General features: G+C 38.6%; 1 protein-coding gene across 1 annotated transcript in view; it reads left to right on the forward strand.

Moving 5' to 3' along the window:
* LOC140519166 (uncharacterized) overlaps positions 1-22,357 on the forward strand; it is a 57,012-nt gene extending 34,655 nt beyond the window's left edge. The window contains exons 5-7 of the mRNA XM_072631947.1: positions 11,904-12,076; positions 20,761-20,878; positions 22,097-22,357. Of these exons, the coding sequence (XP_072488048.1) occupies positions 11,904-12,076; positions 20,761-20,878; positions 22,097-22,291 (486 nt within the window). The 3' untranslated portion in view covers positions 22,292-22,357. The remainder of the gene's footprint in view (positions 1-11,903; positions 12,077-20,760; positions 20,879-22,096) is intronic.
* The last annotated feature ends 4,873 nt before the right edge of the window (positions 22,358-27,230 follow it).

Raw genomic sequence — 27,230 nt, forward strand, 5'->3', positions numbered from 1 at the left:
ATATCTGACATTAGCTACCACCTGTGATTGTCTTGTCACACCAAAGAAGAATGGAAATGCAGCTTGGGGATGAGGAATACTTAATAGGGGACCTCTCTCTACCACTGCAGATCAGCCATTGTTCCGAAATTAATCTTCTCAGGGAGTTGATAGGGCACAAAGAGGTTAAACAATTTGCCCAAGGTCATACAGCCAGTGCATATCAATCATGTCACTTGAACCCAAGTTTTCCCAACCATAAGGATAACTATTCACTATGTCATGCTTTCTCTCAGTGACACAATAATGTGACAAAAATTAGGGCACAGGCTGGATCTGATGCCACCAAATCTTATAACTTCACTGAAAATGTTTTTTAATAAGTTTTACATAACTTCATTATCTTGTGAAAACATTCACCAAACATATCAAAATGTCATTTGGACTTGCTAAGTATAAAATTCTTAATGGGTACCAAGGATGAATAAAGACTGAAGTCTTTGAATTAGAATCTGAAGTTAAACCAATAGATGAAGGTAATATCCATAAATAGACTGGTATTCTCCAGATAAGATATATTGAATATAAAGCTATTAAGGGAAAAAGTTTAAGCTGAGTGTTTTACAAAACTGATGGGCATCCAGCGTTTAAAGTTTAATAGGAAGAACACATTTAGAGCAATTAACACCTATACAACATCAGTCAACACATACTTTTGCCATGGTAAAATGGATTATGGATCTATAAGGTATAATATTAATGAAATACTGTATTCATGACCCAAGGCAGCTATAGAAAGAGTAATGTTTCCTGGACCCAAAAGAAGGAAACACAATGCAATGTCATCACAGGTTATCAAATTTAATGATATTATGTTACTTAGAAAGACATGAATAGATGACCAGAAATATACATTAGAAGCTCATGATTATGGACTGACTGATGATAAGTCCCTGTATTACAAATACAAACCCTCAAATATCTTTGAGAATTCCATAAACTACTGGAGCAGGAGCATCATTATAGACTGAACTATTATACACAAACACCCAAATGTGACACTGATCTGCAAAAGTTTAAGAGCAGTGTTTTCAATAAAAGTTACCATGTTGAATATAATAATATCCAAACTAAATGGAACGAAAAGTTTTCAAAATATTGAGACCTGGAAATTGAAACTATGCTGGGAAAGAATAAAGCATACAACAGCCTTGACATTTTGTCTGCTACTGCAGTTGTCTTGGAGATGCTTTCAGTGATCTATAGAAGATGAGCGCATACCCCTAAAATCTTATTCAATCACTAAAACTGGTCATTTTATTCACCTGTTGAATAATTCACTGAACCTTAAATATATTTTTAAGAAGCAGGGTACTGGCTTGACCTTGGAACATTTCTATCTAAATCCTATATAAAATATGAGAAGTGATAAAGATGATAATAATTCTGCCCCCACCCCCAATCCAGCTTATCATCTGTTATTGGAAGGAGGATGGTAGTGGTGGAAATAAAGGCATATGAGAATGTCAGACAATATTATGTAAAGCAAGTGCTTCATGTATTCTGAAAACAGTAGGTATGGAGGGCTATTAGGAACCCTGAAACACTGGCCAGTTGGGTTCTGACAATAATATTGAGTTAGTACCATTGAGTCAGTGTGATGCAACTACTCCTAAGAATCAAAGAAACAGATGGAGGGGCTTAGGGTTGTCGGTTTGTCTTAATTTCAACCATTGTAATTGTCAGCTTACACACACACACACACACACACACACACACACACACACACACACACGGTAGTACAATAAGTGGGACACCTTCAAGTTCTGATATCACAGGTAGGTAAGATATACCAGAACAAGTCAGAAATACTAATACTGCAGTTGCTGGAAATGCTTCATTTCAGATGCACTGAATACTGAAGCAGACAAATCATTAGTGCACATGAAATGGATTGAAGGCATTATAAAGTTTTCATATACTTTTATTATGTGCCAGTAGTATATCATAGCAAAACTGGAAGAGTCTTACCATCTACAGATAAGAACTACATCCTGTTTTTTGCCAATGGCAACATACATGGTATATTGGATAGAGCTCTGAATCCTAGAGTTGGGAAGTTCAGAGTTCAAATCTAACCTCAGAGCCTTACTAGCTGTGTGACCCTGGGCAATTCATTTAACCTCTGGCATCCTCAGCTTCCTTGTCTGTAAAATGGAGATAACAACAGCAATTACTTCACGGAGTTGTTCTGACGATCAAATGAGATATTTATCAGATGCTTTTCACATCTTAAAATGTTATATAAATGCTGACTTATTATTATGTTAATAACTCCAAATTACAAAACAATGTATTTCTAAACAGAAGAGAGTAATAATAGGAAATAATTTTATCCCTAAGCCTAGATTTAAAGCAATCAATTAATGTTTGAAGAGGGAAAAGTTGAAGAATCTGAGGTCATTGAAAGTCTTCACTTGACACAAAATCTAGAAATTATGCCTAGTAAGAAAATGCATGAGAAAAAAGCACTAATATTTGAAATTATTTCAAAAAGGAGATACTATATGTAGACTGGAATTTCAACTCCAACCCCCTTTATTTAGCTTGACAGTATGAATCCAACTAAGATAATAATTATTCCAAAGCAGCATAATTTTTAAAAGCTCATATTTGCTATAATTATCACAAATGTACATAATTTCTCATAGTATTTGACAGAAAGTATAGTCAGAACCACAGAAGGAAAGGTAGAATAATTAAAGAACACTCCTAAAGAAAGGCATCTAATGCTATCATGGTAAAAATGATTTGAGAGAGCTATTGAAAAATCTATGATAAATCATTAGAATTTAAATCAATATCTATGCAATAGAAAACTTAAATGTTGTAACCATCCAATTAAAGGCAATGAAAAAAACCCCCATAGAATGGCATCTGGAAAATAAATATATGCCAGAAATTTTAGATTCCTTTAATTAGCAATTGAAAGCAAAATTTAAAAAGTTAAGGTGATACAAAGAGTTAAAGCAGCACAAAGAACAAAATAAACAAGTCAATTTCAATTAAAAAAATTACTACAGAGGACTTGATTGAGAGAAAGAGGGAAAAGGAAATGAAGATGTGGAAAATTTCTGGCTGTCTATGTTGTAAAAAGAAAGTGACATCAAATGAGAAGTAGAAAGGATACATACAGTCTATATAATTAAAGACAGAAAAGTTACACCAAGGGAAATGATTGAGACCTGAACATTTTTTTTGTTTTAAAATTAGAAGATGAAGAGAAGATATATTATTATTGACCCATCTGCTTCACAAAGGCAAATAAGTTACTGGCAAAACACTTTCTCAACTTCCTCGTGGATATAAGCCTGATTGTACTTTTCTTAATAGAAGGTATCGTATAGCAAGAGATGAGAACATCAGTGACCCATGAAATATAGGCCATGTATTTATGTACTTAATACAAAGCATTCATGGTCTGCATGGCTTTTAAGAAAAATCTATATACACTTATAAGAAAGGAATATATCAACTGAGAAGGAAAAAGGGTGGGGCAAAGAGTTCTAGGGGTGTCAAAAGCAATTTATCCAGTCAATAATGATTGAACAATCTGCTTTTATTAAAAGTGCAATAAGGTTTGTACTGCCTTCATTATCACAAATACTTTGACTCACTTTAACATTCATGGCTTGGTCTGCAAAGACATAAAAACATAAGTATAGTGAAAACATTATGTCCACATGAAAAACTGTTCTCACAAACATAAAATCAATGTGATGATATATAATATGTAATATGTATAACATATAATAAATATGATAATACAATTCATTTAAAACATGGCATTTTTCAGGGAGACAGTTAAAGCCCATCTTGATTCTGGTTAACTATAAATCCATTATCATCTCTCCTAAATCAAACCAGATATGACTTCCAAATTAAAAAGGGAGTTGAGTCAAAACCTCTTATTAATTACTTAATTGGTTATTAATTACTCAATTAGCTATTAATCACTGAAGTTATTACTTAATTAGTTATTAATTACATAAAATATGGATGATATCAAGCTATATGGCTCCACAGAAAGATTCATTAATGGTTTTTTCATCTTGTGGAATATTTCTTCAATAATCTCAAAATGTAATTTGGATCCAATAAGTGTGTGTTCATCCTTTATTGCTGAACAAGTATAAAACTTAACACACACCAAGGAAAAATAGAGACCGAAGGTTTTCTGCTTGAATCTCGAGGTCATATTGAAGCAATGCTTACAGATAATACTTATAAATATCTTGGTTTTCTCCTGGCAACTGCATTGAGTAGAAAGCTATCAAAGGAAAAGCTGTGGCTGAATATTTTAAGAGACTTACTGGCACTCTGAAATTAAAACTTAATGGGAAGAATAATTTAAAGCAATTAAGAGCTACGCAATATCATTCTTAATGTACATACAATACAATTCTTAATGTACATGTTTGGCACCACAAGAATGGACCACAAGAGATTTGGAAAGGATCCTAATAAAAACTCATATGATATTAATGAAATATACCCTAAATCAGCTATAGAAAAATGAATACTTCCTTATCAAAAAGGAGGAAGAATGGTAATAGATATTCTTACAGCATGTTAAACAGGTAAAACGTAAACAAATACTTCAGGAATAAGACATCACTTTTCTAAGCAAAGAAAAAAATAATTAGCCAGTATATGGAATTCAAGTTTGTTGATTGTAACCAAAAGTGATTTACATATGAATGAAGATTATGGAATGGCTAAGATTCAAGAGTACAATCAAAAGGTTTTTAACAGGAGACAGTTGAATGAGTTCAGCAATATATTGTCAAAGCGGTATTGAACAAATGGCTGAGTAATACAGACGTATTTATAGAAAGGAGGGGGTTCATGATGGCAGTTCAGGACCAGATTCTTGCCACCAGGAATTACAGAAGAGGTATCTTTAAGGCATGCAGATGTAAAGATCAATGCAGATTGTGCAAGGAAACAGAAGAATCTAAATAACACATTCCTACAAAAAATTTAGCACCTACTGAATACTTAATAAGACATAAGCTGGTGATTAGAATTATAAATAAGATGTCTCCCATCTTTCATGGACTAATAGGCAAAATCCCCATTCCATAGATACAGGCCTCAAAATGTCCTTGAGAATTCAACCAACAAATTGTATTAGAATCAGATCATTATCAGTTCACAATCACTGACATATAATCTTGATCCATAAAAAAGTCAAGAACAATGTTTTAAAAAGATGTTTCCATGTTAAATGCTCATAATCTCTAAGATATGTAGGATAATAAAAAGCTTTCAAAATATAGACTTAATATTGATGCAAAAATTTTTAAATAAAACACTAGCAAAGAGATTACAGCAATATATCAGAAGAATCATACACTATGACTGCCAGGCCTAGAGGCCTGTATTGGGCTACCCGAGTCTTTCTTACCTGTCCCAGGTCTTCGGTTGGCCAAACCGGATAAACGTATGAGAGAAAGGACGTTCCAGAGTCGAACAAGGGTTGAGCTTTATTTCAGGGTCTAGTTACAAGTGCAGGGCGATCTTCCTTAGGAGGAAGAGAGGGAGATTTCCTAAGGAGGCTAAGCTTAAGGGATTGGAAGTAGAAGTACAAGTGGAGAGAGAGGGGGAGGAGAGAGAGGAAAGAAAAGAAGCGGAGCCTACTGTCCACTTTGGCTCCTCACGTGGTAAGAGAGCTTTCCGGCTTCCTCAATCCTACTTAACCTTCAGCCACACAGTTTGCATCTCAATACCATGCTGTTAGGTAATTAGGTGTGCTCCAATCCGGGACGAGCTCGAGGGCAGGGAGACTCCACCCATCAGGTATCTCCCGGGGAGAGGCGGAAATACCCGAGCTAGCCGAGCTAGCTCAGTCTGACCTTCTCGAACCCCCGCTGTTCATGGAGGGCCTCGTAAGACTCTAAGATTTAGAAGTCCCACTTTTACCCGCCCGAGACTGTCCACACGGAATTGAGCTTCCAATCCCAACATATCCCCTTCTTTGTTTTGCGCAGAGCGCACCTGGCTCTAGAGCAAACAGTGGCTGGAGGCTGAGTGGATTAAGGAAGGCCTTTAGCATATGAGTACCCTACAACAAGACTTCATTCACACAGAAATCTGCAGCTAGCACAACTGACAAAGGGAGGCATCAAATAAAACAAAGATGAAACTAAATGGCTGAGTTACAACAGGGGAAGTGCAATCAACTAATCCCAAAGCATATTTTAAGAGAAGCAGCTGGTGTAGGTGCCTTACATCACCACTCCCTTAATCTTGCAAATGGATCTATACAGGTGGAAAATTGGTCACCTCCTCCCCACCCAAGTGTCCTGGGTTTGTGATCCTTCAGCCAGTGGAAAGAGATGCCTAGATGGGAAGCTGTCAGCAGCAGTGTCTGCGGTTGCGATGAGTGCTGCCTCCTCTCTGGGCAGCAAGGTTAAAGCTGTCAGCAGCAGGCTCAGGTGGTGTATGATCCTTCTCCGGGGTCTCCGCCTCCTGCGTCTCCGCCGTCTCCGACCTCGGTTCCCACCTACGGATCCTTCTAATGGGAATCCACGCATGACCTTTTCCTATGGAGACACAAACATACCCTCGACCCCATATTAGTATCTTAAAATGTCTCATAGCTGGAGTAGTATGTGAGCCTTTTGAGACAGCTGTATCAAGCTCTGATTGTATTAGGCCTCTTAATCTTAGCTCTGATTGTATTAGGCGACCTTTTCCCCTTCTTTGTTTAGTGAGGATCGCCTTTAAGGTAAAATTGATAAGAATGCATACTGGCTCTTTACTTAGGTATAGCTGCTGCCAGGTGCTCACAAATGCTTGATTAACATCTGTAAGGAACCTGAATTTCCCGGATTTTTTCTTTGTAACAAACACAGAAGCATTCCAGGGTGCTGATTGCTCCTTAACCAGTAGTTGTAGTGCCTGGAGTTTTTCTGGAGTCAGGGGCCATTGCTCCACCCAAATCGGGGTGTCTGACTTCCAATTCAAGGGTGGGGACTCCAGTACAACAGCAATGGCCCTTACTAAAAATTTGATAACCTCATCCCGAGGCGGCTAATAGCCATTCCGGCAATCAAGACATAATCGGCGGCCAAGTACTGTAATTGATTTCCTGTAGCCTCAAACTGCCCTGTTCCTGTAAATTGCTGATAAGCCTGGGGGGCCTGAGCCCCTAGCCCACTGGTAGTTCTCTTTACCCTCTGAGAAAATTCTGATACCCAAATCACATTCTGCCCAGGGGTAAGGCAGGCTCTAGCTAAGCTCTTCCAGTCATTAGGAGTCAGAACGAACTGACCACTGAGAGTCTCAAGCATGGCTATGACAAAGGGTGAATTAGGGCCATGCTTGGTACAAGCCTCTTTAAGAGTCGCCACTCTCTTCCACTCTATAGGTATGTGGCTCCTCCGAACCCCACCGGGGACACTGGGGTCCGCTATTTCTAACACAGGAAATGTCCCTACATCTTCTCCATTCTCTATAGCCTTTCTTATTCCTTTTTCCAAACTGGACTGTGGCCCTGGACTGTCTGACCAATGGAGCAGGTTATAAGGAGGCGCGGAGGGAAGGCATGGCGTATTCTCCCCTGCCTCGCCTTTTCCATCCGCTAGATGGAGCTCCGAGTCTATTTTTTCTTTACGCTCCTTAACTTTCTGCTTGCCTGGGTCCTCCCCTCCCCTCTCTCCGCTTCCACTCTTATTCCAATCCCGCCCTGGCCTCTCCAGCCCTTCCTTACAAAATTCTCGGAGGTCGTTTAACTCTATTGTGACCCCCGCCTCCCTGCCTTCCCTGTGAAGTTTCTCAGCCCAGACCTCCTGTTCCTCTGGCTTTATTACTGGCAATCGATCCCTGCCCTTTTCCCAGGGGTGTGGGAAGCTTCTCTCCACTTTCTCTCCTTCCGAATCTAGGATTTGGGACTCGCTTCTTTCACAGCCCCTTCCGGGTGTACCCCAAAAACACCCAGGATTATCTACGCTCCCAATCCCTGTTCGGGCGCCAACTGCCAAGCCTAGAGGCCTGTATTGGGCTACCCGAGTCTTTCCTACCTCACCTCTGAGGTCTTCGGCTGTCCACGCCAGATGCACATATGAGAGAAAGGACGTTCCAGAGTCGAACAAGGGTTGAGCTTTATTTCAGGGTCTAGTTACAAGTGCAGGGCGATCTTCCTTAGGAGGAAGAGAGGGAGATTTCCTAAGGAGGCTAAGCTTAAGGGATTGGAAGTAGAAGTACAAGCGGGGAGAGAGGGGGAGGGGAGAGAGGAAAGAAAAGAAACGGAGCCTACTGTCCTCTTTGGCTCCTCACGTGGTAAGAGAGCTTTCCGGCTTCCTCAATCCTACTTAACCTTCAGCCACACAGTTTGCATCTCAATACCATGCTGTTAGGTAACTAGGTGTGCTCCAATCCGGGATGACCTCGAGGGCAGGGAGACTCCACCCATCACGTATCTCCCGGGGAGAGGCGGAAATACCCGAGCTAGCCGAGCTAGCTCAGTCTGACCTTCTCGAACCCCCGCTGTTCATGGAGGGCCTCGTAAGACTCTAAGATTTAGAAGTCCCACTTTTACCCGCCCGAGACCGTCCACACGGAATTGAGCTTCCAATCCCAACATATGACAAGGTGAGATTTATACCAGGAATGCAGGACTGGTTCAGTCTTAGGAAAACTATCAGCGTAATTGACCATATCAATAATAAAACCAACAGAAATCATATGATTATCTTAATAGATGCAGAAAAAGCCTTAGACAAAATACAACACCCATTCCTATTAAAAACACTACAGAGTATAGGAGTGAATGGAATTTTTAAAAATCTACAGAACATAGGAATAAGTGGAGTTTGCCTTAAAATGCTTGGTAATATTTATCTATATTATCTAAGTATGTCTAAGTAATCTTTATCTATCTAATATAATATAATCTATCTAATCCATCTCTTTAAATCTAATAAATCTATCTAATACCTACTATATATATCTAATATGTACATAATCTATCTAAAATAAACTAATCTATCTAAGTAATATGTCTACATTAACCATCAGCAAGTATTCATTATCTGTAATGGGGATAAGTTAGAAGCCTTCCTAGTACAATCAGGGAAGAAGCAAGGATATCCATTATCACCTCTATTATTCAATATTGCACTAGAAATATTTGCTATAGCAATAAGAGAAGAAAACAAAATTAAAGGAATTATAATAGACAATGAGGAAACAAAACTATCCCTCTTTGCACATGATATGATGTTATGCTTAGAAAAACTAGAGAATCAACTAAAAAATTACTTGGAGTTATTAACAACTTTAGCAAAGTTGCAGGATACAAAATAAACCCACATAAATCACCAGCCTTTCTACATATTACCAACAAAGTCGAGCAGCAAGAGATAGAGAAATTCCATTTAAAATAACTGTAGACAACATCAAATACTTGGGAATCTACCTGTCAAGACAAACTCAGGAATTATATAAACACAACTACAAAACACATTTCACACAAAGTCAGATCTAAACAATTGGAACAACATTAATTGTTCATGGGTAGGCTGAGCCAATATAATTAAAATGACAATTCTATCTAAATCAATCTGTTTATTCAATGCCATACCAACCAAACTATCTAAAAATTATTTTATAGAACTAGAAAGAATAATAACAAAATTTATCTGGAAGAACAAAAGGTCAAGAATATTAAAGGAATTAATGAAAAAAAAAGTGAAGGAAAGTTGTTTAGCTGTACTAGATCTCAAACTTGTGTCATTAAGTGATAATTAGCAAACCAATCTAGTACCAGCTAAGAAATAGAGTGGTGGATTAGTGAAATAGATTACATACAAATTACATCATAGTAAATAACCATAGTAATCTAGCATATGATAAACCCAAAGATCAAAGCTTTTGGAAGAAAAACGCATAATTTCACAAAAATTCCTGGGAAAATTAGAAAACAGTATGGCCAAAATTAAGTGTAGACCAAGATCTCACTATGTATACCAAGAAAAAAAAAGCAAAATATAGGGACCTATTATAGCAGAAATAAAAATCACATGGGAATGAACAGAACGAAGTAGTTGTCATCCTTTCTACTACCAGAATTATACCAAAGATGATTTCAGTGAACCTACAGAAGATGACTTTATGTCCTAATTATTTCATCCAGCTATTAAAAGCAGTCATTTTATCTACCTGTGCAGTAGCCTACCGGACATTAAATGTAAAAGAATAATAATAAGATAGTAACTTGGTTGAGGACTCTTTTTGTTTGAATCACTGAAAAATAGAAGGTCTATTTTTCTAAAAGTAAGCTATATTAGTTTTAATCTGTCAATAGATAATCTTTGTCCCCTTTAAGAAGATTAATTTTCCTGTATTTTAAATTAAGAAGAAGTTGCTTGCTGAGATCTTTCTATCATGTTCTCTTAGAGGAGGATAGGTCAAGTAAACCTTATTGGAAGGAGTACTTACTTTTTTTGTTGTAAGTACAAAAAATTACTGGAAGATTGAAAAATGGGTCTTTTTCTATAGACTTAGAAATATGGACTCATAGATTTAGAGCTAGAAGGACCTTAGAGGTCACCTCACCCAACATCCTCGCTTTACAGATGAAAAGACTGACAACAGAGGTTGTCCAAAGTAACATAGGAAGTGAGAGCAAGAGCCAGAATTTTAACTCAGATCCTGTGACTCCAAATTTAGGGTTTTCTTCACTCTACCAGACAACTTCCTTATCAAGAAGGGACCTTGTCTCTTTTTGCTTGATTTGGCCCTTTTACTTCTGGTTAGCACATCCAAGGAAATGATATTCAGATCAGTTAATTTGAATCCCTTTGAGGAACTATCTCTATAATTCTTATTACTGAGCTGACAGTAATTTCTCAAGTTAAATATTCAGATCTTCTGTGGATTTAAATTGTTCTTCTTAACCTTGTCTGCTATTAGTGCCAATGAAACAGAATTGGTAATATTGAGTATCCCAAAAATCTCAGTGTAGTTGGAAGCCTTGAGAGTGTCAAAGAGGGACGCATTTTTAAGGATGATTACCTGACAATTGGTGATGGTCTCACAGAGGAATAATGAAGGCACGGCCATCAGGCAGGTGATACAGGGTGAAAATCTAGTCTTTGTCCCTGGGAACTTTGGCCACCTCAAACCCTAGATGAAACAATGGATTTCACACTCCCTTTTAAAAGGATAATGCTGTGCCTATAGCCATTGCACTGGGCCAGGTAATAAGGATGATTGGCTCAGAAAAGTGGTCCATAATAAGGAATGTGTCTACAATTTTCAGTTGTGTGCATGTGAGTTTTGGTATGTTTGTTTTTCTATTAGTGCTCAGGCTGTAGAATTTGATTTCCCTAAACTTCCTTTTCTCTGTCTCTTTCTACCACATACATCCAAAGCTTTTATTGTTGAACAGCAAGCAAGACTATTGCTTTTGAAAGGGTTTGAATTCCTACAAGACCTCAAATTTTATTTAGAATTAGTTTGAAATTTCAAAAAAGAAAAAGTAAACACAAGATCATAAAGATAAAGTCTTAGCGTGTCTCAGTACAGTTTCTTCAGGGAAAATGGCAGCCCTGTGTCCCTCTCCTAGTTGATTTTTGGAAGGTAGGCTTTCTTATTAACATACACCTCGAAGGCTAGTCAGAAAATTCATTGCTCCTTAGGCCTTCGGAGGCTACTGCTTTAGAGGAGGCTGTCCTCAGGAAAGCCTGTGTTGAAGGACAAATTTCCCTTTTAAGTCTGCAGCTGAGGAAAGTCTAGCAAAAGATGCTTTTGAAAGGCTTTGAGGTTGGCTAGCCTGGCTAATAGAAAACACCTGTGGTAGATATTCATTTTACCTGGGTCTGCTCCTTCTGACAGCTTCACTTTCTTTGATATAGACCAAAGACCAATTAATTGCCTCTGCAAAGAAAACAGCCACTTCTGGACACAAGTTTGTTAAATTCATCCATCTTGTTGCAAAGAACTGCCTGGATCAGAGGTGTGCAAATGAACTCTTGTGTGTGTTGGAGCCAATTCAGACAATGAGTAACCAGCTCAACATCATTTCCAGGTAAAGAGCAGTTCTGAAAAACTGAAGTGTTCTGTTATTTTCTTAAGCTGCTTTCCACTAGAAGGATGGGAAAAAGTGCTTTTAAAAAAATGCCTGACTCCTTGTTCTTTTCTTTCCTGGGTTGTTTTAATGTATTATTTCATTTGATAACCGTGGATTATCTTGTCCTTGTTTACCACCATACTCAAAGGAAACACTTGGTTCATATTTTTGTTTCACTGAGGGTGGTGGCTGATACCAGTGTGGTGGGAGATTAAAAACAACAACCACAAAAACCTAACCCCACCATTTAAAGTTTTCACTAGAATTGTAAATATATTGGACCATCATAGCATCAGCTCTTCCACTTGTGTTTTCTCAAGGTCTGGCAAGTCAAGGCTTGGAAGGGTGAGGTTGATTGAGCAGTTTGTAACTTACATTAAGTGGGGTGCACCCTACCCTCACACATTCATTTATTCATTCATTCAATAGGTCAGTAATGTTTCTGCAAAATGCTTAACAATCTGTTAGTAGGGAGGACAGTGATTATGGTTGATTATGGTAGAAAGTAGGACAAAGCTTGTGTGATCTCCTTGTTCTTAAGTTAATTTTATGTTAAGAAAGGGCATTCCCAAGGGGGAGGCTGAAAAGATTCTCTTCATCCCAGCTTCAACAGATCCCTTGAAATTTCGCTAAATGGGTTTCCCTGAGAATTTGAAGGGGACTCAGAGAGGGAATCAAGGCATATGATAGAAATTAAAGTTATTTTTGTATTATCAACAGCTAACAGTTTAAATGGACTCTAAGCACCAGCAGGAGAAAAAAGTATTGAAAAGACTGACAATCTAAGCCTGAGAGTTTCTGTTGACTGTTGTTGGCTGCCTGGTTGGGCAAGCTGTGATAGCCTTAGGCGATAGTATACATTTATTACTAAAAATGCTCTGTCCTCCACCTGCAGAGGAGAGGCTGCTTAGAAGTTATGGGCCAGCAGATGGTAGCAGAGAGCAGCAGACTGTCTGAACAGCTTTAGATTATCAGTTTTTTTTAACAATCATTTTTCCTATGCTTTCCATATGTAGTAAGTTAACTCTGGTGGGTGACGAGGTGGGGAGTAGTAGCACTAAACATTTGCATTGCATACATGAAAATGTACTCTGGTACTTTCCAGCCCCAAATGGGGACACAAAGAGTTGGAAACAATTGAAAACAACTGAACAACCACAAATTATGAGGAACTCACCAGCTCCCAAAGCAGCTCATTCTGTTTTTGCATTGCTCTAATTTTTAAGAAGCCCTTTCTTATGCTGAGCCAAAATTAGGTCTCTTTGTAATTTCTACACATGCTTCTCCCCCTGAGGCCACAGCAGAATATGTCTAATCTTTAAATATGAAAACAACCCTTTGAATATTTGAAGGTCATTATTTCCACCACCCCCTCCCCACTTGAAAAATCTTCTCTCCTTCTGTCTGTGACATAGTTCCATGTTCTTACATCACCCTACCTTTCGTTTTCTAAACCTCCTTCAGTTTGTCAATGTCCTTTCTTCTGTGGAACATTGCAAAATTGGACACGAAAGTCCAGATGTAGTCTGACAAAGGCAGACTACACAGCCCATGGTCTTAGGATCTCCCTCATTCTGGATCCTGGACTTTTCTTAGTGTGCTCTTAGATCATGTCTGTATTAGAGAATTAAAATATGTCACATAGATTTGTTTTGGAGGGAGCAAGAGGGCTGACATATTGAACTTGAGATCTGTTGGGGTGTAAGCTCAGTTCTCATGTGAACAATTTCGAGCAGGTCAAAATGAGGGCTTCTTGATTGAGAGCTCTCATGAGGCCCCCCAGGGAACAGCTGGGAATTGAGGAGTGAAATTCGAGCTTTCTTGTTTCTCCATCTCTTCTCAGTGGAAACTTGTTGGGGAGAACATCCCACCCTTGAGATTGGTCCGTGGTCTGAGCACACCTTTTTGTTGATTAGCTAGGGGCTGAGAGCATGCACGGTATCCATGTGTGGACTATGCGACTGGGAGAGCTTAAGTGGGGGCAGGAAAGCCTGAGGGAGGTCCCCTCTGGGAGTCCCTCCCCTCTTCTGCCCCGTCCTCTCGCGGTGTGATCCTTGCTCCTTGAGGAGGAGGGCGGTTCCTTTCTCCTGGGGAAGAACTCGCCTGCATATGGACATGTAACCAAGACCCTGAATAAAACCTAACCCTTGTTTGACTCTGGAAAGTCTCTTTTCTTGATACGTTTATCTGGCTGGCCACTGAAGACCTGGACTAAGGTAAGAAGACTCAGGCAGCCCACGGCAATTAGGCTGGGACAGAGATCTATTCTAGTTCATGGGATCATAGATGTAAAAATGAACAGGATCTTTGGAATCCCTAGCCCAACTGTCTCATTTTAATATATGAGAAAGCTGATATCTAGAGAGGTTAAGTGAGGTACTAAGGAGGATCCCTGACTCCAATTCTAGTAGCCTTTCACTTACATTATGATATATACATATCAGAGTTGATAAGTCATAACTTCTTTTGGAGAAATAATATGGCAGAATGGATAGAAAACTGTCCAACTTACTATTCCCCATACATGATATTCTGGTTCCCCACAGATAAAAATTCTATGTTCTAGCACAATACTGAAATACTTTCTGTTGTCTGCCCAGCATATTGGATTCCCATCAAGGCCTAATTTAAGTATTATTTCCTAAATGAACTCTTTCCTAATCCCTCCTCACTCTATCCTCCCCATACCCCAATTTCTCAACATTCGACTCTTCTAATTTGTATATATTTTGTATTGACTTTTCTGTACTCATATTGCTTTGCCTCAATAAAATGTAAGCTTATTGAGAAAGAAGCTGTTATTTTTTTGTCTTTATATACCTGGTACCTAGCAACAGTGCCTGGCTCATTTCAGGCACTTACTAAATGCTCATTATTGTATTGAATATCCCTGCTTTACCAGCTTTTTAGCTGAGTCACTTATTTACATGTATTTAGTGTTTTAAGATTTACAAAGTATTGTCATTTTGTGAGACACAAGCATTATTAGCATTAAAATCCTCATTTTTTCAAGGAGAAAATATTGTAAGAAGCCAGAAAGAAACAATCCAAGTATTGTGGAAACACAATCAGGATAACACAAGATCTGGCAGCTTCTACATTAAGGGATTATAGGGCTTGGAATAGGATATTCCAGAAGTCAAAGGAACTAGGATTAAAATTAAGAATCACCCATCTGGCAAAACTGATTATAATACTTCAAGGGAAAAAATGGTCATTCAATGATATAGAGGACTTTCAAGTATTCTTGATGAAAAGACCAGAGCTGAATAGAAAATTTGACTTTCAAACACAAAAATCAAGAGAAGCATGAAAAAGTAAACAGGAAAGAGAAATCATAAGGGACTTACTAAAGTTGAACTGTTTACATTCCTACATGGAAAGATCATATTTGTAACTCTTGAGACATTTCTCAGTATTAGGGTAGTTGGAGGGATTATATACATATAGACAGAGGGCACAGGGTGAGTTGAATATGAGGGATGATATCTAAAAAAATAAGATTAAGGGTTGAGAGAGGAATATGTTAGGAGAAGGAGAAAGGGAGAAATAGAATGGGGTAAATTATCTCTCATATAAATGAGGAAAGAAAAAGCTTTTTCAATGGAGGGGAAGAGAGGGGAAGTGGGAGGGAAAGAATGAACCTTACTCTCATCTCATTTGGCTTAAGGAGGGAATAGCATGCACACTCAATTTGTTATGAAAATCTATCTTACACTGCAAGAAAGTAGGAGGGGAACGGAATAAGCTAGAGGTGGGGGAAATGATAGAAGGGAGGAAGGGTAATAATAAGTAAATACTTTTGAGGAGGGATAGGATCAAATAAATAGAATAAATAGGGGGCCTGATAGGATGGAGAGAAATATAGTTAGTCTTTCACAACATGACTGTTATGGAAGTGTTTTGTATGACTTCACATACTTATATCAGATTGTGTGCCTTCTCAGTGGGGATGGGTGGAGGGGGAGGAAAGGAGAGAGGTTGGAACTCAAAGTTTTAAAAATGAATGTTAAAAATTGTTTTTACACACAACTGGAAATAAGACATACAGGTAATCGGGTATAGAAATCTATCTTGCCCTACAAGAAAGTAGAGGGGATGGGGATGAGAGAAAGGAGAGGTGTAATAGAAGGGAGAGCAGATTGGGGGAAGGTGTAATTGGAATGTATGATCTCTTGGGGTGAAGGGAGAAAATTTGGAACTCAAAATCTTGTGGAACTGAATGTTGAAAACTAAAAATAAATTTTAAAAAATCCTCATTTTTATAGATGAGGAAATCAAGACCTAGAGAGATAAAATGCTTCGCTCAAATTTACACCCCTAGTGAGTGTTTAATTTACATCTTCATCATATTAGTCCAGTGTTCTTATCATTCTATCCTATTGTCGAAAAAAGGAAGTAGAATTTTTTCCCAGGATAATGACAAACTGAGAGACGTATAATTAGACAAGTCCAATCAAGATAATGTTTGCCAGGCATTAGTTCCAAGGAGCTACTCCTGTTTGTATGATTCTGTAAAGATCACTGACATGGTTCACCCATCACATCCAAAATTTTTTACAGTACTCTATGATATAATTTGTCTGGGACAGATGGTATGAACCCCAGAGAACACATAACCATTTTAAATACAATCTCCATGCTTTCAAGTTTTAATTCCATTTTGTCTATTTGTATTCTATGCTTCTCAACCTGAAGATCATTCTTCTTGATAGAGAAAACAGCAGCAAAATTGGAATCAAGTAGTTCTGCCTTCTTTCCTTTGTTCATTATCATAAGTCTCTGTCCTAAGCAGTGTTTTTAAAATTACAGGGCTATAAGATTTAGAACAAAAAGAGGCCTTAGTGATAATATAGTATAACTTTCTTCTTGGTGCTAATATAGCTTAAGCTCCCTCTTCCTCCCCTCAAATTAAACCCAATCCTCTTTGGGGAGTTAAGAAAATCTCCTTTAATCACCAGCCAACTCTTGAGGGATTGTAATCCCATTTTGTGAAGTATCTTTTTGAAAAATATTTATTAGGGTTTTTTGTCTTTTATACTATTGGTCATTCTTGTCTTTTATATTATGGTCATTTTTCACATACACTAATGACCCTCCACATATTCCTCTCTTGTACTGAAGAAAAACAGGTCAGCAAAATTGACACAACTGCACCAATGCCTGGCACATAGTTGGTGACTAATAAGTGCTTATTGATTGAATGACACCATCAGTATCAGTAGGTATTGTTTTCTGAGACCAAGGCTGATTAATGTATAAATCCAAGTTTAGCTAGAGTAGAGCTAGGTAGTTTGGGAAGCTAGGTGATGCAGCGGATAAAACACTGGGCTTAAAGTCAGAAAGACTCACCTTCCTAAATTCCAATCTAGCCTCAGAATGTTTTATTATCTGTGTGACCTTGGACAAGTCATTTAACTCTCTTTGCCTTAGTTTCTTGATCTGTAAAATGAACTGGAGAAGGAAATGGCAACCACTCCAGTATCTTTGCCAAGAAAACCCCAAATGAGGTCATGAGGAGTTGCACACAAGTGAACAACAACAACAACAATTTTAATTCATGTAAGTGATTTTATTCATAGGATTATAGGATCATAGCTTTATAACAACAAAGGATCTCAAAAATCATCTAGTTCAACCCCTTCATTTTATGGATGAAGAAACAGGCACAGAGAGTTTAACTGATTTACCCAAGGACTTCCAAAGCACAGAGCTGAAATTTGAATTTAGGTCCTCTGATCTCAAATTCAGTATTGCTTTCATTGTACTCTGCTGTTTTAATTGCTTCAGTTGTTCACTTGATTCTCCTTTTTTTTGGGTGGTGGTGGAAGGAAGGCTGTTTCTATTTATATTGGCACTTCTAGGTTCTTCCGAATTCCTGATATTTATCATTTCTAACACCAAAAGAACAACCATTATGTTCATATACCACAATTTCTTCAGCGACAACAATTGATGGACACTCATTTTTTACTAATTTTATTTTTCCTTCCATCTCCCCCTTCTTCCCCTCCATTGTAGAAGCTCTTTTTTCCCTCTTGTGAGATGATTTGCTACATTCTCCCTTTCTCTTACTCCTAGTACATATATATACACATGTACATAAACATACCTACACATATATAATATACACATACATACATACCCATATACACCTATATATATATATTCCCTCTAACTACCCTAATACTGAAAAAGATCTCATGAGTTACAAATAATATCTTTCCATGTAGGAATGTAAACAGTTGAACTTTCATGAGTTCCTTAAGGCTTCACTTTCCTGTTTGCCTTTTCATGATTCTCTTGATTCCTGTATTTGAAAGTCAAATTTTCTATTCACCTCTGGTCTTTTCAACAAGAATGCTTGGAAGTCCTCTATTTCATTGAAATTCCATTTTTTCCCCTTAAGTATTATACTCACTTTTCCTGGGTAGGTGATTCTTGGTTGTAATTCTAGTTCCTTTGACCTCTGGAATGTCATATTCTAAGTCCTTCAATCCCTTAGTGTAGAAGTGCCTAAATTCTGTATTATCTTGATTGTATTTCCACAATACTTGAATTGTTTTTTTCTGGCTGCTTGTAATATTTTCTCCTTGACCTGGGAACTCTGGAATTTGACTACACTATTCCTAGGAGTTTTGCTTTTGGGATCTCTTTCAGGAGGCGATTGGTGAGTTCTTTCTATTTCTGTTTTACCCTCTGGTTCTAGAATACTAGGGCAGTTTTTCTTGATAATTTCTTGGAAGATGATGCCTTAGGCTCTTTTTTTGATCATGATTTTCAATAATTTTAAAATTATCTCTCCTGGATCTATTTTCCAGGTCAGTTGTTTTTCCAATGAGATATTTCACATTGTCTTCTATTTTTTCATTCTTTTGGTTTTGTTTTATAATTTCTTGGTTTCTCATAAAGTCATTAGTTTCCATTTGCTTCATTCTAATTTTTAAAGAACTATTTTTTTCAGTGAGTTTTTGAACCTCCTTTTCCATTTGGCTGATTCTGCTTTTTAAAGCATTCTTCTCCTCATTGGCTTTTTGGACCTCTTTTGTCATTTGGGTTAGCCTATTTTTAAAAGTGTTGTTCTCTTCACCATTTTTTGGGTCAGCTTTAGCAAACTGTTGACTCTCTTTTCATGATGTTCTTGCATTACTTTCATTTCTATTCCCAATTTTTCCTCCACCTCTCTTACTTGATTTTCAAAATCCTTTTTGAGCTCTTCCATGGCCTGAGACCATTGCATATTTTTTTTGGAGGTTTTGGATGTAGAAGCCTTGACTTTTATGTCTTCTTCTGATAGTATGCTTTGTTCTTCCTCATCCAAAAGGATGGAAGAAAATATCTGTCCACCAAGAAAGTAACCTTCTATAGTCTTATTTTTTCACCCTTTTGGGCATTTTCCCAGCCAGTTACTTGATTTTTGAGTCCTTTGTCAAGTTGAGGGTATACTCTAGGGACCTGTAAGTTCTCAGTTCCTCCAAGGTGGCACAATCAAGGGAGAGGGAGAGCTTCCTCACTGACCTTTGAAGCTGTCTTTGGTGTTTGTGGGTTGAGAAATCTGGGAACTGCAGCTACTACCCATGATTCCAAGCCCTGAAGACTACTCCAGTTGTATCCTTGCAGCATGGCCCAGGCTTTGCTGTGCTCCACTCCTAGCCCAGTGCGATAGACCTTCCCAGCTGGCCTTCCATGCTGTCTTGGGCTAGGAACCTCTTTCACTCTGTTGTTTTATGGCTTCTGTTGCTCTATAATTTGTTTAGAGTCATTTTTTACAAGTATTTTATGTGCTGTGGAGGGAGAGCTAGAGCAGGTCCATCTTTGTACTCTACCATCTTGGCTCCACCCCCTACTAGTTTTATTTTTCAAGAAAAGATTGCTACACATATTTTTGTATATATTGGACCTTTCTATAATCTGTTTCCTTGGGGTCAAAGAGTGTGAACAGTTTGGTATCTTTTTTCAAGTAATTCCAAACAGACTGGATCAACCCACAGCTGTATGAACATTGTACCTGTTTTTTCACAGTCCTTTTATCATTGACTATTTCTGTCTTATCATCTTTTTCAAGTTGATGGTTTTAAGGTGAAACATCAGAGTTGTTTTAAAATATATTTCTCTTTTATGAGTAATTTGGAACATTTTATCATATGGTTACTTTGGGATTGCATTTCTTCTTTTCAAACTAATTTATCATTTGACAATTTATTGGTGAAAAGCTCAGAGTTTCCTTATTCTTAACGTTATTTGAAAAGTTCAGTACATTCTGGCATTTAAGTAACTTGGTCAAGATCACACAACTAGGAAGTATTTGATGCTTAAAAGGATCCTTTAAAAGCCCAAGGTCACACATAGCTAACCAGTATTATACCCAGGTCTTCTACTTCCACATCCAACCCCTTTACTACTGTACCTCACCTAATCTCAATGCCAAAAAAGCATTTATAAATCTCCCAACTCAGGAAAAAGAAATCAGTTGGAATATTCTTTTCCTGCCTGATTCTTGTAACATCTTCCCAGGAGCCAGGAAACAAATTTTTCTTATCTTTGGTAAAGACTTTTTATTGCAGCATGTCTTCTCTTTCATTTAGTCTGAATAATATTTCATCATTTACAAATGTACCATGGCATTTTTCTCTTTTCTGAAGTGTAAAAGCAGCTCTAGCAAGCAGCAAGTCTTCTGAAGAGCTCCTTGTGAACAATGCCCAGAACCTCCTCCAGGGTGTTTTGCAGACTTTAAAGGCAGCAGAAGCAGCATGTCTTCATGTAAGTATGAAGAACTTTATTTGACAGCAGTCACATCACTGGCTCCAGCCAGTGAAATCTAGCTGACTCTTTGGACAACCTGAGGTCATGGGAGGGTGGATCACGGGTGGTATTGATCACTAAAACCTACTGAAAATTCCCAGACTTCATTGTAGCCAATTATGCTGATTTCATCTTCCACTGAACCTTTTACTGGAGTTGTCAATGTGGAATAGGATTAATAAAGTTGAATTTCAGATCCTTTGAGTTGCTTTGGACACCCATAGGTGGAAGCATTCAAGGAAGTGAACTATGATAAATAGGATGCCTTACCAGATTCCTTACTTTTCAACAAATCCTGAAATTACATATATGTGTTGGTCTCCCACCTTACCTATTCACTAGTAGAGTTTAAGTCTCTTAAAGTCAGAGACTTTCATTTTTTGGCTTTGTATCCTCATTGCCTTGCATAACATCTTGTTGCACATTGTTAGACACTTAATAAATGTTTTTTTTAACCTGAATAATTAATTATACCATTTATTGAAAAAACAACAACAAGCAGTATGTTCCTTAGGAAAGGAGTTGGGGTCAGAGGATCTTAGTTTGAATTCTGACTTTGTTACTTAGAATCATAAGTAACAATTTTGATTTTCTGAGAAGCAGAATGAAATGTCCCCTCAAGAAAACTTTGTAGCTTGTGATGTGAAAATAAGCAATCAGTGGAAATTCAGTGGAGCAGGAAGGGAGATCCTAGAACATGGGTGATGGGGTAGTGGTTGCCTAATGCGGGAGCTGGATTTCACTTGTACAGGGGCTAGGAGGAAGATGAAGTTTTCTGGCAGCTTCCTATTTCAATAAATTATTTTTACTAACTAGTTGGTAAGGTTAGTTGTTAGAGTGCAATATAACTTGAACATATTTAATAATCAAATGATCTTTAAGCCTAAAATAAAAGAAAAAAAATTAGAAAAAGATATGACTTGTAATTCAAACAACTTAAACTTGTCCTTTTAAAAAAAAGTTATGGATGCTGAAAAATAGGAAATTAATGGAGGAAAGGACATCAACATCAACTATATTTTCACAAATGTTATATTGATGTACATCAATTGCCACAATAAGGAAACCAAAAGAGTACAATTGGTGAATCAGGTTATCTGGTAGATCCAAACGTTTATAGACTTTGGGTGCAATTTCTCATAAAAGCAGAATCTAACTGTGTGTGTCTCTCACCAGGGCTTAAGAGAGCCTTTTCTAGATGCAGATGAACTGGAAGCAGCAGCCTTTTGCATGCAGTGGAAAAGAGAGTTGCTAAAGCACAGATCCCAAGAAGCATCAAATGCAGACCGAGATGAGTCTGGACTACGCAAAACAAGGGCAAAGAAGGCTCCTACGCTTGTGTCCATGGTTCAAGAACCATGGACCAGTTAAACCTAAAATCCAACTGTTTTCCTAGTGACACCTTTTTTTTTTTGCCTACAATATCTAATCCAAGGCACAGAGCTGACTATGTCACTTCTCTGACCAAAAACTCAAAGTGGCTCCATATAGGATAGGTTCTGTATAGAATAAAATAGACTCTGTAGCCTGGCATGTAACGTCATCTACAATTTGGTTCCTCCCTGTATTTCCAACCTTATTTCATACAAACCTCTTGGAGATGCTTTCTGTTACATCTAAATTGGACTGCTAGCTATTGCCTAAATATGTTAGTCCATCTCTCATATCCACATTTGCTAAATGCTTGACTATGTGTCAGGTGTTGTGTTTGGCACTAGGCACGCAAAGACAAACAAAGCACCTCAAGGAACTTGCTGGGAGGACCTAACACATAGAGATAAGTAGATATGTAATATATACAAATTAGCTAAAATGTAAATTCTGGTGTGTGTGTGTGTGTGTGTGTGTGTGTGTGTGTGTGTGTGTGTGTGTGTGTGTGTAACTGGGGTAGACAGTTAGGGAAATCAAAAAGACTTCAGGCCACTGGAACCTGAATTGAGGTATGACTTGGTCACTGGATTTCAGGAAGTGGAAAGGAGGAGAAATAACAGAGCAGGCGTAGGAGATAGCCATTGTACAGGCATGGAGGTTTGAGAAGAAATATGTATAATAAGAAATGCCAAGAAACAAGAGGGAGCCACTGAAGCTGCTTGAGCAGGGGATTCCAAGGTTAGAAACACCACCAAAGACCACCATCACAGTCCTTGCACTTACATAAGTCATTTCCCAGGCTGATAATGTACCTTCTCCTTATCTCTGCCTCTCATTAACCTTGTCTTGCTTCAATGCTTAATTCAGGTGCACCCTCTTCCATGATACTTTCTATATCCAAGCAGTTCTCAAATCCTGTCATTTCTACCTTCATAATGTCTCTCATATATACTCCCTTTTCTCCTCTGACATTGCTATCAACCCAGATCTAGGCCCTCATCCATCCACACCTGAATTATTGCAATAGTCTGCTAGTTGATCTCCCATCCTCAAGTCTCTCCCCAGTCCACTCCTTTCTCCACTCAACTGTCAAATTGATCCTTCTAAATTACAGTTTTGACCTTGTCATTCCCTGCCTCCCCATCCCTTTGCCCCCAATCAATCAACTCCAGTAGGGTCTCTATTACCTCCAGTTTCAGTGATAAAAATCCTCTGTTTGGCTTTTAAAGACTTCTAACATAGCTCCTGCATGTAAAGATTTTGTTATCCTTTTAGAGTTTAGTTTCTCAGGATCTATGGCCATGGAAATGTCTAGTTTCTAGGTGTTAGATAACAATTCCCAGAATAACTCTGAGGATTCTAGATCGTAATTCCTAGATCATAGTGACAAACAGTCCTACTGAGGCTGTGCCTTGAGATGAGGAGTGACATAATTGACATTTACTACGCTTGAGCAGAATGAGCAGAAGTTAACCCATGAGGCTATTGTTGGCAAGATTCTTTCTTTTTCTTTTGCCCTATAAAGCAAGTAGGCGCTGGTCAGGGAGTGGGGAAACCATGGGTAATGCACAGAGGAATGTACTTGCCTCAACTGGCCCCTCTTGAGGCTTGAGGGCATTTAGGGGAGAGCACAGGTTGTACCTGTCTCAATTGATTCCATCAAGTAGGAGGAGCTGCCCCCCTTTCTCACCCACCCCTGTAAGAAGAGTGATTAGGGAATGCCATAGCAGTTAGTGCTTCCATTTTCAGCAACCCTTCTGAGAAGACTAGACTAGAATTAAACTGACTATCAACCCCTCAGAAGACGTCTGCCTGTCTGACCAGATCAAGAGCAAACCTCTTAGAGGATGGAGTCTGAAAACTCCAGTGCCTCCTGTGTGTTATCTGTGAAACAGCCCCTTTGTGGGGAAGAGCCAAGATGGCAGAGTAGAAAGATACACACATGCTAGCTCCAAACCCACAGCCCATAAAATATCTGTAAAGAAGAACTCCCAACAAATTCTGGACCAGCAGAAGCCACAAAACAACGGAGTGGAGGAGATTTCTGTTCCAGAGAGACCTGAAAACCTGACACAAAAGGTCCATCGCACACCTGAGCCCAGCCCTGCCTTGGCTGTGTGGCACTGAGAGGAGCAGATCTGAGTAGGCTTCAGGGACAGAATCTCCAGAGGCTGCGCAGGTCCCTCCACCCACAGGTGACAAGGGTTGGTAAGAGGATCTCTTTGGCTGGTCGAGAGGGGAGTGGGGTGTCCCCATAACTCAGGCCCCCTCAGGAGGCAGCATGGGGAGGGGTGGCAGACAGGGGCTCCCAAAGCAGGCAGGAGCTCAGATCCATTGCTGAAGGTCTCCACATAAACCCCCTGAGGGAACTGAGCCCCGTGTGGTGGCCCTGCCCCCACCTGAGCACCTGAACTTAATCTCACACTGAATAGCAGCCTTACCCCCACCCAAAGCCCTGAGGCTGGGAAACAGCATTTGAATCTCAGACCCCAAGCACTGACTGGGTGGATCTGGAGGCGAGGTGGGGGTGGAAAGAAAATTCAGAAGTCAAGTCACTGGCTGGGAAAATGCCCACAAAAGGGAAAAAAAATAAGACTATAGAAAGTTACTTTCTTGGTGAACAGATAATTCCTCCCTTCCTTTCTGATGAGGAAGAACAATGCTTACCATCAGGGAAAGACACAGAAGTCAAGGCTTCTGTATCCCAAACATCCAAAATAAATATACCATGGGCTCAGGCCATGGAAGAGCTCAAAAAGGATTTTGAAAATCAAGTAAGAGAGGTAGAGGAAAAACTGGGAAGAGAAATGAGAGAGATGCAAGAAAAGCATGAAAAGCAAGTCAACACCTTGCTAAAGGAGACCCTAAAAAATGCTGAAGAAAATAACACTTTAAAAACAGGCTAACTCAATTGGCAAAAGAGGTTCAAAAAGTCAATGAGGAGAAGAATGCTTTCAAAAGCAGAATTAGCCAAATGGAAAAGGAGGTCCAAAAGCTCACTGAAGAACATAGTTCTTTCAAAATTAGAATGGAACAGATGGAGGCTAATGACTTTATGAGAACCAAGAAATCACAAAACAAAACCAAAATAATGAAATAATGGAAGATAATGTGAACTATCTCATTGGAAAAACAACTGACCTGGAAAATAGATCCAGGAGAGACAATTTAAAAATTATGGGACTCCCTGAAAGCCATGATCAAAAAAAGAGCCTAGACATCATCTTTCATGAAATTATCAAGGAAAACTGCCCTGAGATTCTAGAACCAGAGGGCAAAATAAGTATTCAAGGAATCCACCAATCACCTCCTGAAAGAGATCCAAAAAGAGAAACTCCTAGGAACGTTGTGGCCAAATTTCAGAGTTCCCTGAGCAAGGAGAAAATATTGCAAGCAGCTAGAAAGAAACAATTCAAGTACTGTAGAAATACAATCAGGATAACACAAGATCTAGCAGCTGCTGCATTAAGGGATCGAAGGGCATGGAATATGATATTCCAGAAGTCAAAGGAACTAGGACTAAAACCAAGAATCACCTACCCAGCAAAACTGAGTATAATACTTCAGGGGAAAAAATGGTCTTTCAATGAAATTGGGGACTTTCAAGCATTCTTGATAAAAAGACCAGCGCCGAAAAGAAAATTTGACTTTCAAATCCAAAAATGAAGACAAGCATGAAAAGGTAAACAGCAAAGAGAAGTCATAAGGGACTTACTAAAAGTTGAACTGTTTACATTCCTACATGGAAAGACAATATTTGTAACTCTTGAAACTTTTCAGTATCTGAGTAGTTGGTGGGATTACATAAACACACACACATGCACACACACAGAGACAGAGAGCACAGAGTGAATTGAATAGGATGGGATCATATCTTAAAAAAAATGAAATTAAGCGGTGAGAGAGAAATATATTGGGAGGAGAAAGGGAGAAATGGAATGGGGCAAATTATCTCTCATAAAAGAGGCAAGCAAAAGACTTTTTAGTGGAGGGAAAAAGAGGGGAGGTGAGAGAAAAACATGAAGTTTACTCTCATCACATTCCACTAAAGGAAGGAATAAAATGCACACTCATTTTGGTATGAAAACCTATCTTACAATACAGGAAAGTGGGGGAGAAGGGGATAAGCAGGGTGGAGGGGATGATGGAAGGGAGGGCAATGGGAGCAGGGAGCAATTTGAAGTCAACACTCTTGGGGAGGGACAGGATCAAAAGAGAGAATAGAAGCAATGGGGGGCAGGATAGGATGGAGGGAAATATAGTTAGTCTTACACAACACAACTATTATGGAAGTCATTTGCAAAACTACACAGATATGGCCTATATTGAATTGCTTGCCTTCCAAAGGGAATGGGTGGGGAGAGAGGGATGAAGAGAAGTTGGAACTCAAAGTTTTAGGAACAACTGTGGAGTACTGTTCTTGCTACTAGGAAATAAGAAATACCGGTAAAGGGGTATAGAAAGTTATCTTGCCCTACAGGACAAAAGAGAAGATGGGGACAAGGGAAGGGAGGGATGATAGGAGAGAGGGCAGATTGGTGATAGGGGCAATTAGAATGCTTGGTGTTTTGGGGTGGGGGGAGGGGACAAATGGGGAGAAAATTTGGAACCCAAAATTTTGTGAAAATGAATGTTAAAAGTTAAATAAATTAATTAAAATTAAAAGTGAAAAAAAAGATGACCAAAATGAAAAAAAAAAAAAAAGAAACAGCCCCTTCCTACCTTTCCAGTCTTCTTACTCCTTTTATCCTTACCATGTCCTTTGAGATCCACTGACACTGGCTTACTTTTTATTTTTCTTTTACCATTTCCTAACTCCAGGCATTTTCACCTGCAATTTCCCATGTCTGGATTTCTCTCCCTTCTCATCTCCACTTGGCTTCCTTCAAGTCCCAGCTAAAGTCCTATCTTCTACAAGAAGCCTTTCTTGGTCCCATTT

This window comes from Notamacropus eugenii, chromosome 1 (genome assembly GCF_028372415.1).
Source record: "Notamacropus eugenii isolate mMacEug1 chromosome 1, mMacEug1.pri_v2, whole genome shotgun sequence".
NCBI lineage: Eukaryota > Metazoa > Chordata > Mammalia > Diprotodontia > Macropodidae > Notamacropus > Notamacropus eugenii.